The sequence below is a fragment of the Balaenoptera ricei genome, chromosome X, assembly GCF_028023285.1.
Source record: "Balaenoptera ricei isolate mBalRic1 chromosome X, mBalRic1.hap2, whole genome shotgun sequence".
Lineage (NCBI taxonomy): Eukaryota > Metazoa > Chordata > Mammalia > Artiodactyla > Balaenopteridae > Balaenoptera > Balaenoptera ricei.
Window position 1 is genome coordinate 21076803 of NC_082660.1, and position 14779 is coordinate 21091581.

Genomic DNA, 14779 nt, shown 5'->3' on the forward strand with positions numbered 1-14779 from the left:
CCTTTGTCCTTTTTTTTTTTCCTTTCAAAAGCAAACTGTTGCTCCTCAGACTTTGATAAAATAACAGCCCCAACCTGTTACCTTTAACTAACTTAAAGGACATTTAAAAATTTTTTTTATTTTATTGAAGTATATTTGATTTAGAGGACATTTCAAAGCAAGAGTAGCGTCTCCAATAACTTAAATTGTGTGGCTCATGGAAACCTGTTCACTTAGCAAATACTTGTTGATGTTTAATTTACAAATAATTGGCAAATCTTAAGATGGTTGCCATTATTATTTTTGAAATTACAGCAAATATCTTTTTGGTCCAGTTTAGTCAGGTTGCATGCTGTTCAGAAGTATAGTCTTGAGTTAAGAGGCATTTTTCATGAAAAATGCCTCTTAGGAATATTTAAAAGTTAAAGCCATGTTTACTATAAAGCTGGCTATGTCGTCATTAGTGCAGTATTTTGATATTGTTGTGGTCATTAAAACTAAAAGAGAAATTTCGGTTCAGTTATTGTAATTCTACTGTAGCCAAAAAAGGCTGTTTTTTAAGGCAGTAGTTGATTAATTCTAAATCTGTCAGGTTACAGATTGTCCTTGTTTCTTTATTGTATTGAGTCTATCTGTCTGAGTCCATGCTGTTAGTGCAGCAGCCAAACTTTTTTCTCTCTTTGCAGATGCATATGAAACTGCCAAGATGCTTTGTGAACAGTATTATCTGGTAGCTCCAGAGCTGGAAGTTGAAGAATTCAATGGTAAAAGAAAAATAATTTCAACCTTAAATGCAAAGAAGCTGACTAAAAAACTGATTATACCTGAGCTATATTTCAGTGAGATCCTAAAATTGAGCTGCTTTTTCATCTTTCTGTGTTTTTAAAACCTTTTTTATATCTCTGGTCAGTGAGTTTTTGTACAGGAATGTGTTATCTATTAGAACTCCAAGCTCTTGGAACAGAAGTAATCAAGGTAGAAGATGCACAGAGATGTAAATAAGCAGTTCTCAAAATAACCAGTGCAAACAGTCAATAAACATGTGGAAAAGTGTTTACTAATCAAAGAAGTACAAAGAAAAACATAGAGGAATGCCATTTTTGTCTTTCAAAGTGGCAGTGATTAAAACATTTTAATGCTTTGAATTGCTGCCCAGAAAAATACTCTGTCCCCCAAATTTACGCATTTCTGATATACGTTTAAATTGGTGTAGCCTTTCTTTAAAAAAAAAGGCTAACAATGTTCTTTCTCTTTGGCCCAGTAAGTTAAAGTAATAGTGGTTATATTCTTTGGTCCAGTAAATAAACTTCAGAAAATTTATTAAGAGAAAATAGAGGGACTTCCCTGGTGGTCCAGTGGTTAAGACTCTGCGCTTCCATTGCAGGGGGCACGGGTTCGATCCCTGGTCGGGGAACTAAGATCCCGCATGCCCCTCGGAGTGCCAAAAAATAAAAACAAATAAATAAAAAATACGCAAAAGTCATTAAAAAATTTTTTTAAATCTGTCAAGAACCAATACTTAAAAAAAAAAAAGAATAAAGACGCAGACGTAGAGAATGGACTTGAGGACACGGGGAGGGGGAAGGGTAAGCTGGGACAAAGTGAGAGAGTGGCATGGACATGTATGCACTACCAAATGTAAAATAGATAGCTAGTGGGAAGCAGCCACATAGCACAGGGAGATCAGCTCGGTGCTTTGTGACCACCTAGAGGGGTGGGATAGGGAGGGTGGGTGGGAGGGAGACGCAAGAGGGAGGAGATATGGGGATATATGTATACGTATATCTGATGCACTTTGTTGTAAAGCAGAAACTAACACAGCATTGTAAAGCAATTATACTCCAATGAAGATGTTTAAAAAAAAAAGAAAATAGAGATGTGCACAGATATATGTATAAGAATGATGATCAGAGTAGTTTTCTTATAGAGAAAAATTAGAAAACAACCCAAGTTTTCCACAATAGGGAATTATTTAAATAAATTCTGGTATACCCATAAGATAGAATACTATGTAACCATTCAAAACAATGCTTTAAAGAATATTTAATGTTTGAGAAAAGTTGAGTTTTTAACCACAGGCTATAAAAGTTTGTAATAGTGCAAGTTCATTGGATAATACGTTAAAGGATTTATACCACCAAAATACAAACAACAGCTCTCTGGATAGTGGGGTTTTAGCTAATGTTTATATTAGTTGTGTGAAACTATATTTACATGTTACTTTTATTTTTTTATTTGTAAGTTATGAAAGAGACATACTTATCTCTAAAACTACAAACATAAATATAGAGTAAAAAGTGAAAGTCCCCACTACTCTGCTCCCATACAGGGTTTTGTTTTTTACATAAATGAGGCTAAAACCATACATGTTCTTTAACTTGTGTATTTCACTTCACCTTAAAGATCTTTGCATGTATTAGTGTCATTTAGAGATTTTCCATAGTGTAGATTATCATAATTTATTTAATCGTTTCCCATTGGGTGGACATTTAGGATTTCTGATTTTCCCAAATTCCATATAATGAGGCATGAAGGGGTGTGTGTGTGTGTGTGTGTGTGTGTGTGTGTGTGTGTATGTATGTGTGTGTGTGTGTGTGTATTTGGAGCATGGGAAAACCTATGAACGTGTGGAAGTATTTCTGTAGGCTAGATTCTTAGAAGTGTGGAACGACTGAGTCTTAGGGTATGGGGTCTTAGGGTATGGCATTAAAGATAAACCACATTCCCTCTCAAAAATATTCCAAAAATCGATTTCTCTTATAATGAGTTCAAAATGTGAAGACTTCAGGCTGCTGTCATAGGACAACTGCCCCTACATTCTACTAGGAGGTGTGGAATCAATGCCACTTTCTAAGTCTGTTGGGTTCTCTGAGAAGAGTTGCACCCCTATTTTGAAGAAATATACCTCTAGCACCAAGTGGATTTCGCTTGAGTATTCCTGAGTAGAAGCATCTTAATATTCTGTTTCTTCCTACTGGCTAGGCGGAGCCTGACCTCACTGTCCCGATTTCTATCTGTCAAACATGGAACTTAAACTCACCGGTAGTAATTAATTGCTCATTTGCATGAATGGTAACCTCACTCACTCTGAAGGCCAGAGCAGCCAGCCTGGTCTTGCTGATTGCCGGGTGCCAGCCAGGTCAGCACGTTCCTTCCCAGCGAGGCTGTCACAACAGGCAGTGCACCCCACCAGGGGAGAAGCTTTCCAACCATTTTTGGCACTGTCTCATGCATGATTTTTGAAGCCCCTTTTCCCATCACTAAGAGAAATGGTGGTTATAGGTAGCCTCTAGTTTCCTGTTGCTTTGGGGGATGTATTTACGATTTCTATTTGTTATTTCTTGAATGCCAAAGCTCTTTGTGAGTGCAGTTAAGCACTGCCCTTGAGCTCTAACAAGCTCCGTGTTAGAGACGGAGGTCAGAGGTTGGTCCTGAACGCCTTAAGCAGACACGGGCTTTGTCACAGAGAGAGAGTGTGTGTGACTCTGTTTTCCAGCGAGGAGTCAGATCCAGATCGTGTGGACTCATTTTCAGAGCCCGTGTGAACTAGCATAGCATCCCCTTTCAGGATGCTTCCATTCCCCAGTGGGTTCGTTTAACAGTAGTCACTGATCACGCTTGCGCCCTGTGCTCTGCACTTCAGAGGAATGAGGCTGCCATGAATCCCAAAGAACAGTTTGTTGCTACCTGAGAATTTAAGTTCTGTGAGTTTGCCCTATGATCTCTTCTTCTGAATTTTTGATTTTTTTCTTTCCCAATGCAGACCCCTGAGAAAGTAGTAAATAGGATTATGCAGAACATACTGTGTGAACACCACCAGTATTTACAGTCATCACTAGCATTCTGAATATTGGGAGCTAGCTGTAGTAAACTTCTTTTTTATTCTCTTGGTAACACATTTCACAGGAAGATTAAAAACAACAGAATTTTATTTACCTTACATCAGGTTTCAAATATTTCCGATTAGCTACCCGCGGCAACCCATGTGGGTTGCTCCAAAGATGGGTAGCCATTCTACCGTGCTTGTTCTCAACATTCTCATTCTCTTGAGAAATCAGTTGCCAAAGCATTAAGCAAATAAACATTTTTACCTTACATCTTCGGCATCCGTATGGTAAGGCAACATGGCTTAGAGGAAAGAGGTGAACTTTGTAGCCAGCCAGGTGGTGGAAATCTGGATTTTGACACTTAGGAGACAAGTCACTTTGCCGCTGCTGACACCCAGCTTCTTCATCTGTAAGCTCTCCTTGTGAGGTGATAAAAGGATAATGTTTCTAAGGCCTCAATCAGAACACCAGGCACGTGCTGGAAATTTAATAAAGGGTGGCTACTGGAAGTCAGGGTTGACTTGGGAGAGATAAGACGTATGGTTGCCACACTTGCATTTTTTCACCATTTCTAGATCAGTCTTTCCTGTCAAGAGGTTGATTTATAGCTTTAGGTTTGGTTGGAAAAGTAAAGATTTCAGTTCACACTATGTAAATTTTGTTATAAGAGGGTTCGTAGAAAAGGTATGCATCTATCCTGGGGTCTTTGACCTCTAGTTTTCTCATATTGGATAGTTTTGTGGATATTTTTAGTCAGGTGGTTCTATACAAGAATAAAAAAGCCATTACTAGTAGCTCTGTTAACACTGTCGGAATTAATTTTTTAGTAGTGGTAATAGCCAACATTTATTGACGGCTTACTATGTGGCAGGTTCTATGTAAACTAGTTTATCACTATTATCTCATTTAACCCTTATGTTAACCCAGTGAAATATGTACAGTGCTCATTTTAGAAATGGAACACTGGAGGCCCAAATGTGTTAAATTCCTATTAATATACAGCCCTCCCTTGGTGTCTGCAGGTGATTGGTTCCAGGAACCCCCGGGAATTCCTAAATCCATGGATGCTGAAGTCCCTTATATAAAATGGCATAGTATAGTCAGCCCTCCATATCTAAGGCTTCTGCATCCATGGGTTCAACCAACTGTGGATCAAGCTTCTCTTATATTTCTCTTAAATGAATTTTTTCTGCTTAGCCACCATTTTTTTTTCATGCTTATAGGAGAACTGTCTGAAGATAAAACTCTTTTATATCTTATGTAGAGTTCTTTTGGCATTTATTAAATGTCATTTCAACTAATGGCATTTGGAGCAATGACTGTGCAAATAGAGACTTTATTATTTCTTGAGTCTTGAGCATGAAAAACCTGGGCCATTTTTCCATTGACTTTTTAAAATGTACCCTTAGATGGAAAATTCATATTCTATTTATGTCTTATTTTAGAAAGCCAGCTAACATCTATTCAGGGTCTACTATGTAAAAGCCCCTCGACCCAGGATTAGGGAAGAGTCATGGACAAAAACATTTGACGTGGTTTTAAAAGGAAAGAAAGGGACTTCCCTGGTGGTGCAGTGGTTAGGAATCCGCCTGCCAATGCAGGGGACATGGGTTCAAGCCCTGGTCTGGGAGTATCCCATATGCTGCGGAGCAAATAAGCCCGTGCACCACAACTACTGCGCCTGCGCTCTAGAGCCCGTGCGCCACAACTACTGAGCTCGCGTGCCACAACTACTGAAGCCCACGTGCCTACAGCCCGTGCTCCACAACAAGAGAAGCCACCACAAATGAGAAGCCCGTGCACTGCAACAACACTCACCACAACTAGAGCAAAGCCTGTGCGCAGCAACGAAGACCCAACGCAGCCAAATAAACAAATAAATTTATTTTTAAAATAAATAAATAAAAAATTTAAAAAAAAATAAAAAGAAGGAAAGACATCTAAACTATTATGTTCTCAAAGAAAAGTACAAGTAATTGAGCAAGCCGTCAGATGGCTCCTAGAGAATGCTGATTGAACTGAAAAAAAACAAACAAAACAAAGCTATCAAAGGTATTTTAAGTTCCCTGAGATCTGGAGTGAAAAGGTTGACTTCATAAGGTTATTTATATAACTAATCATGCCTTTCGGTACAAGATAGACTAAGCATTCAGTGTGCTCCTAGGGCTCCATTAAAAAGACAGTAAAGGAATACAAAGAAAAACAGCAAAGAAACCAGGGGGACTCGTCAGTGGGCCATTGATCCCACCTCCTGCCAAAGGTTACCGAGATAGAAGTACACTGGCTGATTAATGGGACAGAGCAGAAGAAGCCACGAAAGAGGAGGCTGCAGCAGAAATGGCATCAGATGATCCTGGAGGGACTCCAGGAGCAGAGCTGGCAGGTGTCAGGGACTGGATAGGGAAGGTAAAAGATGGGGGTTGATTGAAAGCTGGTCTCAGGTGGAGTAAGGATGGGTGATGGGGAGCAGCTTGACTCTGGCTGTGCTCTGCCTGCCAACATCCACGAGCATTTTCCCCTGGGCAAAAATCAAAATCAAAGTAGTTTCTTCAAGAACCTGGGAAAAACTAGGGCTGTTCATGTGAGTGTCATCATCCCAAAAGTAAAGCCCTCTTCACTCAGGCATTTGGGGGACCCTCTGGTCAGAGGCCAGCTTGCTGTCTGCTCATCCTAAAGCCAGTGGAAAAGTCTTGACCAGGTACACAGAGCTCCAAGTCAGCCTTCCCACTTAGGAGAGAGCCGCAGGGGGAAGTCAACACCAGCTCCCTCAAACAAATAATCCAGTTCCTCATTCTTCAACAAGAATTTTAGAACCAAGATGTATCAGACCTCGGGCGAAAAACCAGCAGCATGAATGAAAACCTGACTGGCATTAAACTTCTCAGCTGTGCTGTCATGGTCAGAAGACCCCTCTCCCCCTGCCTTTTTTTTTTTTTTTTTTTTTTGGGCTGTGTTGGGTCTTCGTTGCGGTGCACGGGCTTCTCACTGCAGTGGCTTCTCCTGTTGCGGAGCACGGGCTCCAGGCACGTGGGCTTCAGTAGTTGTGGCGCGCAGGCTCAGTAGTTGTGGCTCGCGGGCTCTAGAGCACAGGCTCAGTAGTTGTGGCACATGGGCTTAGTTGCTCTGCAGCATGTGGGATCCTCCCAGACCAGGGCTCGAGCCCGTGTCCCCTGCATTGGCAGCCGGATTCTTAACCACTGCGCCACCAGGGAAGTCCCTCCCCCTGCCTTTCTAAATACTGAAAGAAAATGATTTCAAATCCAAATTCTGTACCTGGTGAAACCTCCAATCAAGTGAATCAGAGGTATAAGGACTGAGAAATGTATTTCCCATGCATAGCTTTCTGAGGTAGTTTACGTGACTGACCTAATGGTGTGTATAATGTAGGTATAAGAAATAGCAAAAAATATTCTAGAACTTCAATCAAAAACAATTTGAGGATGATGGCTGTGCAGCATGTTTGGAAAGCAGTCGATTCTAATTTGAAAAATCTTAAAGAATGGAATGGATCCCATGCAATAGGAAAGAGGCTGGAAGATCTCAGTGATGTGGCGAGGAAAGCATATGTCTCTTGCCCAGTTACCCAAGAAGAGGAGTATCAGAAAGACATGGTCCAAATATTCGGCAACCTAAAAAGGTAACATGATTTTGAGCAGTTGGAGGTGGATAAAGTGAATCCATTTCACCTTAAGGCTGGTAATATTCTCCTTCAAGTGACACGTGACTCATGACACATTGGACTCATAGGGAAAGAAATGTCATCCTGGTCCATTCCTGTGGCCGATCTGCAGTGAGCAATATTTACCTGGTTATGTTACCAACACAATCAATGTTCACCTTTTTTATTTTTTCTACAGGGAACCTACTTTATTTTTTTAATTTTTATAGAAATATGGTTGGTATATAATGTGTTACTTTCAAGTGTACAGCAAATTGATTGTTATACATGTGTATATATATGAAGCAATATGTAATATTAGATAAAATAGAATTTCACATGCTGAGAATCCATAGGAACTGATAATAAAAGTCAAAAACTTTTTTTAGTTTTAATATTTTTTATTGAATATAGTTGATTTATAATGTGTTAATTTCTGCTGCACAGAAAGTGATTCAGTTATACATATATAGACATTCTTTTTTTAATATTCTTTTCCATTATGGTTTATCACAAGATATTGAATATAGTTCTCTGTGCTATACAGTAGGACCTTGTTGTTTATCCATCCTATATATAACAGTTTACATCTGCTAGTCTCAAACTCCCATTCCTTCCCTTCCCTACTCCTCCTCCCCCTTGGCAACCACAAGTCTGTTCTCTATATCTGTGAGTCTGTTTTTGTTTCGTAGATATGTTGATTCGTATCGTATTTTAGATTCCACATATAAGTGATATCATATGGTAAATACCATATGTTTGTTCTGTCCGACTTCACTTAGTTTGATAATCTCTAGGTCCATCCATGTAGCTGCAAATGGCATTATTTCATTCTTTTTTATGGCTGAGTAATATTCGTGTGTGTGTGTGTGTGTGTGTGTGTGTGTGTATGTGTGTATGTGTATGTATACACACACCACATCTTCTTTATCCATTCCTCTGTCGATGGACATTAGGTTGCTTCCATGTCTTGGTTATTGTAAATAGTGCTGCAGTGAACATTGGGGTACATGTATCTCTCGAATTATGGTTTTCTCAGGATATATGCCCAGGAGTGGGATTGCAGTATCATATGGTAGCTCTATTTTTAGTTTTTTAAGGAACCTCCATATTGTTATCCATAGTGGCTGTACCAGTTTACATTCCCACCAACAGCGCATGAGGGTTCCCTTTTCTCCACACCCACTCTAGCATCTATTGTTGTAGATTTTTTGATGATGGCCATTCTGACCGGTGTGAGGTGATACCTCATTGTAGTTTTTTTTTTTTTTTTAATATTTATTTATTTATTTATTTATGTCTGTGTTGGGTCTTCGTTTCTGCGCGAGGGCTCTCTCCAGTTGCGGCGAGCGGGGGCCACTCTTCATCGCGGTGCGCGGGCCTCTCACCATCGCGGCCTCTCTCGTTGCGGAGCACGGGCTCCAGACGCGCAGGCTCAGCAGCTGTGGCTCACGGGCCCAGCCGCTCCGCGGCATGTGGGATCCTCCCGGACCAGGGCTCGAACCCGTGTCCCCTGCATTGGCAGGCAGATTCTCAACCACTGCGCCACCAGGGAAGCCCCCTCATTGTAGTTTTGATTGCCAGCATCACTCTTGCACTTTGGGGCCACTATTAAATAAAATAAGTGTTACTTGAACATAAGCACTACAATACTGTGACAGTGATCTGATAAGCAAGGTGGCTACTAAGTGTCTAATGGGCGGGATCTATTGGACAAAGGGATGATTGACGTCCTGAGCAGGACGGATCAGGAAGGCATGAGATTTCATCACACTACTCAGAACTTATGAATTGTTTGTTTCTAGAAGTTTCCATTTAATATTTTCGAACCTCGTTTGACCATGGGTAACAGAAACTGCAGAAAGCGAGACCATGGACAAGGGGATATTGCTGTATATATTACTTAATTGTTTAAAAGATAACTGATCATCAAAAGGTTCAAGATTTAGAATCAAAAACTCTTGGTTCAGGTGTCCAGTTCCAGGCCTCCTCCATTATGGCAGGCAAGTCACATAACCTCGGCAAAGCCTGTGTCCCCAGCCACCCACCCTATGAGCCACACAGTATTGTCATGAGAGTTCATTTGGGTAATGTGTGTGCAAGCTCTTTGTAAACTGCTAAGAAGCAAACAAATGATTGCTCTCCTTTATATTACTGTTAATTACTTACTTTATTAGAGGAAGTAGTTAGGTTGAAATCATAACATGGGTGTTCTACTTGAGAAAGCTTACATAGTTTTGGTCTCTTAATGATTTCAGGTCACGAGGAGGAGGAAAGCCTAAATTTTCTATTATCTACTCTATATCTTACTCTGGGATTCGGGGTTTCTCGGATTTTCCTCAGAAGATCCCTGACACAAGGAGAAAGGACTGTAGGTCTCTGGGAGTTGGTCTGCTAGCTGCGAGTAGTATGCCTTGTTTGTCATAATTTAACAGAACTTAACATTACTGTTTAGTCCAAGTCTCCAAGAGAATGTACCCCTCTACCTCTGTGGCTTCACATTCCCCTGGCTGACCACTGGGGTCAGTGGTGGTGGTGGAGGGTGTCCCCCATTTTGAGAAACACCAAGTGATATTTGGATGACCTTATGTAATGCTCTGAACATTAGGACATAGGTGATGATATTCCAGTTTTGCTCAGCTAAGTTCCAAAGAGAAATTTGCCCAAGGTCACATAGCTGGTAAGTGAAGGAACTGGATTTCACCCCAAGTTTGTTGGACTTCAAAACACATGCTTTTGCTCAGCCCCGCCTTTAGAGTTGGAAGCCTACGCTGGCCTTTTGTAGAGTTCTTTTTTTATGTACTTGGAAGAAAGGATGCAAACAACATTCTTGACTTTCTTCTAGTTTTGATCCTTACTCATTGACGGTTTTGTCTCTGTTTTCAGCCAAAGCTCCAGACAAACCTATTCAGGTAGTTTATGTGCCCTCACATCTGTTTCACATGCTATTTGAGTTGTTCAAGGTAAGTGGAATTTAAAAACATGGAAAGAAGTCTTCATTTTAAATTACTTTGATTCAGGGCATAATGGATTCATCAGATTAGCATAAGAAAAAGGTTTTGCATAACCATTTTTAAAATTCTATTTCTGATACCCTGTGGGTTTTATAATTTGTACACTGTGAGATGAAAATTTGCTGTGTACAGTAGAGTCTTCATGAATATTAGTACATATTGATTTTGAAGCTGAATTGTACTTTAGTGGCTTTATGTAAAATCCATACTCTTTTTTCTTCAGATCTGAGCTTAGAGATGCTTTTTAGTTTCCAAATCTGGCAAAGGCTTTATTGATGGTAGCCAGATCAAAATAAAAACATGTTTATGCATCTTTATGTTTCTGAACATTAACCATGTCGGTGCATTAGCAGTTGTTCCAGTCCTGAAAGATGCGTTAACACTTTTACGCATTTGAGTCAATTTAGAAAATTCAGAAGATCTGACAGAGGCAGGGGGCAAAGATGTGGAAGGGCTGGACCAAAAGAAAAAAGACTCTCTATACCTTAAGCTGTTGCTTTTATTAACCAGTAGCTAATGGCATGTAAGTAGCAGTATTACAGGCACAAGGCATTTGAGCTAAAATTCCATTTCTTCCAATGTGTAAAACCCTAAACCGAACACCTGAAAAATCAGTTACGCTGATTTGCTTCCCAAAATTATGTTACTGATGTGACACTTAAGGTTGAGATGGGCATTCAGTTGTGAACCTGCTCTTCAACAGCTGTGGCTTTTTCAGAATTTCTTTTCACCTGACATTTCTTCTACTTTTTTTTTTTTCCAGCCAAATGATTAATTTTTGTGGGAAGCACGAATCCTCTCAGGTTTTCCGCCTTCTTTAGAGGAAGGGTGCTCTGTAAGTGCAGACTGATAGTGGGATTTAAAGCCTCTGCAGCCTCATTACACGTGATAGAAACATCCCTCTTGGTTAAGAGTTGAATAATTTAAATACCCTAAAGCAAAAACAAAAAGAAAACAGGAAGGAAAGGAAAATAAGCATTTAGTATGGTGGATGAGACTAAAACGAGATAAAAACAAAGTAAAGCATCAAGAAATTTTTCCTTGTTCTGAACACACGTTTAGTTAAGTTCTTTAGAGGGGAAAAAAGTGCCATATAAATCCAACTGATTTTTGCCCCACGAAAGAATTGTTGTGTATCAGTAATCTTTTGCTAGTTTCTTTTTTTAAAGTTGTAGTTTGTGAGTTGGTGGCATGCTAAAAAAAAAAGGTTCTATGATTTCAGAACTCAATGAGAGCGACAGTTGAACTATATGAAGATAGAAAAGAGGGCTACCCAGCTGTTAAAACCCTTGTTACTCTGGGTAAAGAAGACTTATCCATTAAGGTAACTGCTTTATTTGTACGTATACTTGAATTATCAGTTCATTTAATAGTGTGTAAACATTGAGGAATCAAAGGGAAGGGAAGAGAACTGACAACTGAGTGTCTTATTTGTAAGTACTACATTTGATCCTTGGCTTAAGCTACCTCGTTTAAACTTCATTAGAACCCCATTTTTTAGGGAGCTGAACAAGATCTCAAACCCAAGCCTATTGGGTCCTAAGCCCACTTGCCCGCCTCCTTTGTTTTACACTGTTCACAAAGGGACCATATTTCATTGGGGGTTCAAGCCCTTGCATGGTTTAGAGTAATCTAGTATGTACTTTATTTAATGAACTCCTTGCCTCCTACTAAGTATAGATTGATGACTTCTTGTTTTTCTTCCTTTTAACATTTTGTACATTACAGATAAGTGACCTAGGTGGTGGGGTCCCACTACGAAAAATAGATCGTCTTTTTAACTACATGTATTCAACTGCTCCGAGACCTAGCCTGGAGCCTACGAGAGCCGCACCACTGGTAAGCCTCTGAAACTGCTGCTAGAGGAAAGACCATTCACTCGAGAAGGGACAGAGCTGGCTCTTTCCCCCGGTTGTCGCATTAGCCTTGTTGCATTTGAATGTTTCCCGCATGGTTTGAAGGAGGGAGAATTTTATTCCACTGCTGCTTTCTTTATGACTCTTTTGGACTCAGATTTCTTCTCTAATTTGTGTCTAAGAAACACTCAGAGCTGAGTACCTACCTCCCCAATACAGAGAAAAAGCATTTCCCTGTGGTTAAGACTGCTTCCGGAGCACCATTTACCACCTGGCACTCCCCTTGGAGGGGGTGGAAGTTTAATAGCAGGTGAGCAGGGAACAGCACAGCGTGTCTGGCTGCAGCTGGCCCTGGGCACTTTGGCGCTGCATACCATAGAGGCCCAAATCACCCAGGGCCTTTGAACTTCCCCCGCCAAATTTGTTTATATAATTAAAGTGTTAAATTATGAACACATTAAATTTTTTATATGAAATAACATAAGCAGGAAACATATAGGTGGCGTATGCATTTTCAGAGCCCTTTCTGTCTCACTGTGGAAATAACCTTCAGGAAGTGAGGAAAGCCTCTGGTTACCATGGCAGCATTTAGATCCTGGTAGGGCCACACTTTCTTCCCCCCGCTGAGTGTTTCTAATTGACAAACAACAACTGAACCCTTTGTCATTAAGCACAGCAACATATCGGTCAGTCTGCAAAATGGTTCAGGGTGTAAATTTTCATTTTCAAGTTGTACCTGACTGACAAGCACGTAAGATTATATTTCATATGTATGAATAAAATCCAACACTTAGCATCATTTATTCTAGACAGGGTTTGTTAACACTGCATATTGAAAACAGAGAGGAAGTCGTTTACATAGGACTCAAGAAAATTCTTGAAAGATCAATTTGAAGGCCATTGCCTTGACTAGTTTCTGGTACCTACTTAAATAAATGTCAAAAGAAAAAAAGACACTACAAGCAAATCTAGAACCTTGTGCCATTGTTTAAAAGGAATATGGATCGTCTGTTATGGTCTCAAAATAGCATCTTGAGGACAGCTGTGATGTCATCGTTTTTTTAAAGTGACACTGAGCAATTGAAGTAAGAGAGCTCTAAAAAATGTGCATCCCACCTCCCATTTTATAGATGAGGAAATGAGGTTACTGGTTTGCCCAAGGTCATTGAGCTCATTATCGTCAAGCTGGCACTGGCCATGTCTGTATTTTGTCCAGTGTGCCTGGTGGCTCTCCTTTTGAAGACATGCTTCCACTAGCATCTCTCCCAGTTAGTCAGCTCTCCTCAGCTTTTAAGCGGGCGAGTGGGTATGTACTACTAGGAAACGTTAACTTCTTCATCATACACCTTACTATGTTACAGCTCTGTGCCGTGACACACGCATTTCTTTTTCGGAAATGTCCTCCCAGACAACTCCTATTGATCCTTTGACACCCTGTCGGTGGACTTAATCAGAGGGCTCGAAGCTTGAGGAACAGCCCCTTCCCCTCCACCCCAGAGTGTTGGAAATTAGTCTCAATTGTTCTTATCAATATCGGAGACCTTTTTTTTTCTTCCCCCAACAACCTGTTACTGACAGTCAAGGTTCTATGACATAGAGGTATAGGAGGGTACTGGAATTGTTTTCTTGTCTCTAAGAATAGATGGACTACCACATGTCAAAATATTGCAGCGTTCTCAGAGCCTTAGGAAGTAGCTCTTAGGAGATTGCTTTCTTTTCATTGTGTTAGCCTTGGTACGGTTAGATTTCAACTCCCGTGCTACTCAATTTAATTGAGCAAAGAAATCATAGTGGAACTTTGGAATGATGTGGTTTACTTTGGTTTTTGGTTCAAATTCCGCTTGATTTGGGATTTAACAATGCTAACAATTTGCTTTAAAACGTTCAAAAAGCATTAGTCAAAAATCGGAGTATTTCTGTTCTTTTCCAAACATGTGAGAAGTATTTTTGCAGGATGAAAACAGATTGTTTGCCATAGATGAGCATATACATCATTGTAAAGTTTGGATCAATAATTTATTTGCTTTAAATATGAATCAAGAATTTATTTTAATCTTCCAGATGGTCCTCAGACTCAATGTGTTGTTAGCATTTTGTGCCTGTCTCACCATATTAATTTTCTTTTCTCGATAGGCTGGATTTGGTTATGGCTTGCCAATTTCTCGTCTGTATGCTAGATATTTTCAAGGAGATCTAAAACTCTATTCTATGGAAGGCGTGGGTACTGATGCTGTCATTTATTTGAAGGTACTGCATTTTATTTCTGTTATATGAAGGCATCTTTACTTTTTAAAGCTATAAGTTCTAATAACTAATGGAGAACAGCACTATATCATCTCCTATATTCAGCTCGGATTTACTCCAGTTTTTCGTGAAAACCAAGTTATGTCCTACCCTTGATTTTATGCTCAGATATAGCAAAATAGGAAACATGGAGAGGAAAAA

The 14779-nt window shown here is 40.0% G+C and overlaps 1 protein-coding gene across 2 annotated transcripts in view; it reads left to right on the top strand.

Moving 5' to 3' along the window:
• Positions 1–14779, top strand: part of PDK3 (pyruvate dehydrogenase kinase 3) — a 77365-nt gene that overhangs the window by 45676 nt on the left and 16910 nt on the right. Inside the window, exons 6-10 of one of the 2 annotated variants that reach the window (XM_059909991.1) lie at positions 666–743; positions 10351–10427; positions 11701–11802; positions 12207–12317; positions 14468–14581. In XM_059909991.1, the coding sequence (XP_059765974.1) occupies positions 666–743; positions 10351–10427; positions 11701–11802; positions 12207–12317; positions 14468–14581 (482 nt within the window). The remainder of the gene's footprint in view (positions 1–665; positions 744–10350; positions 10428–11700; positions 11803–12206; positions 12318–14467; positions 14582–14779) is intronic. The other variant, XM_059909992.1, reaches the window with a different exon arrangement.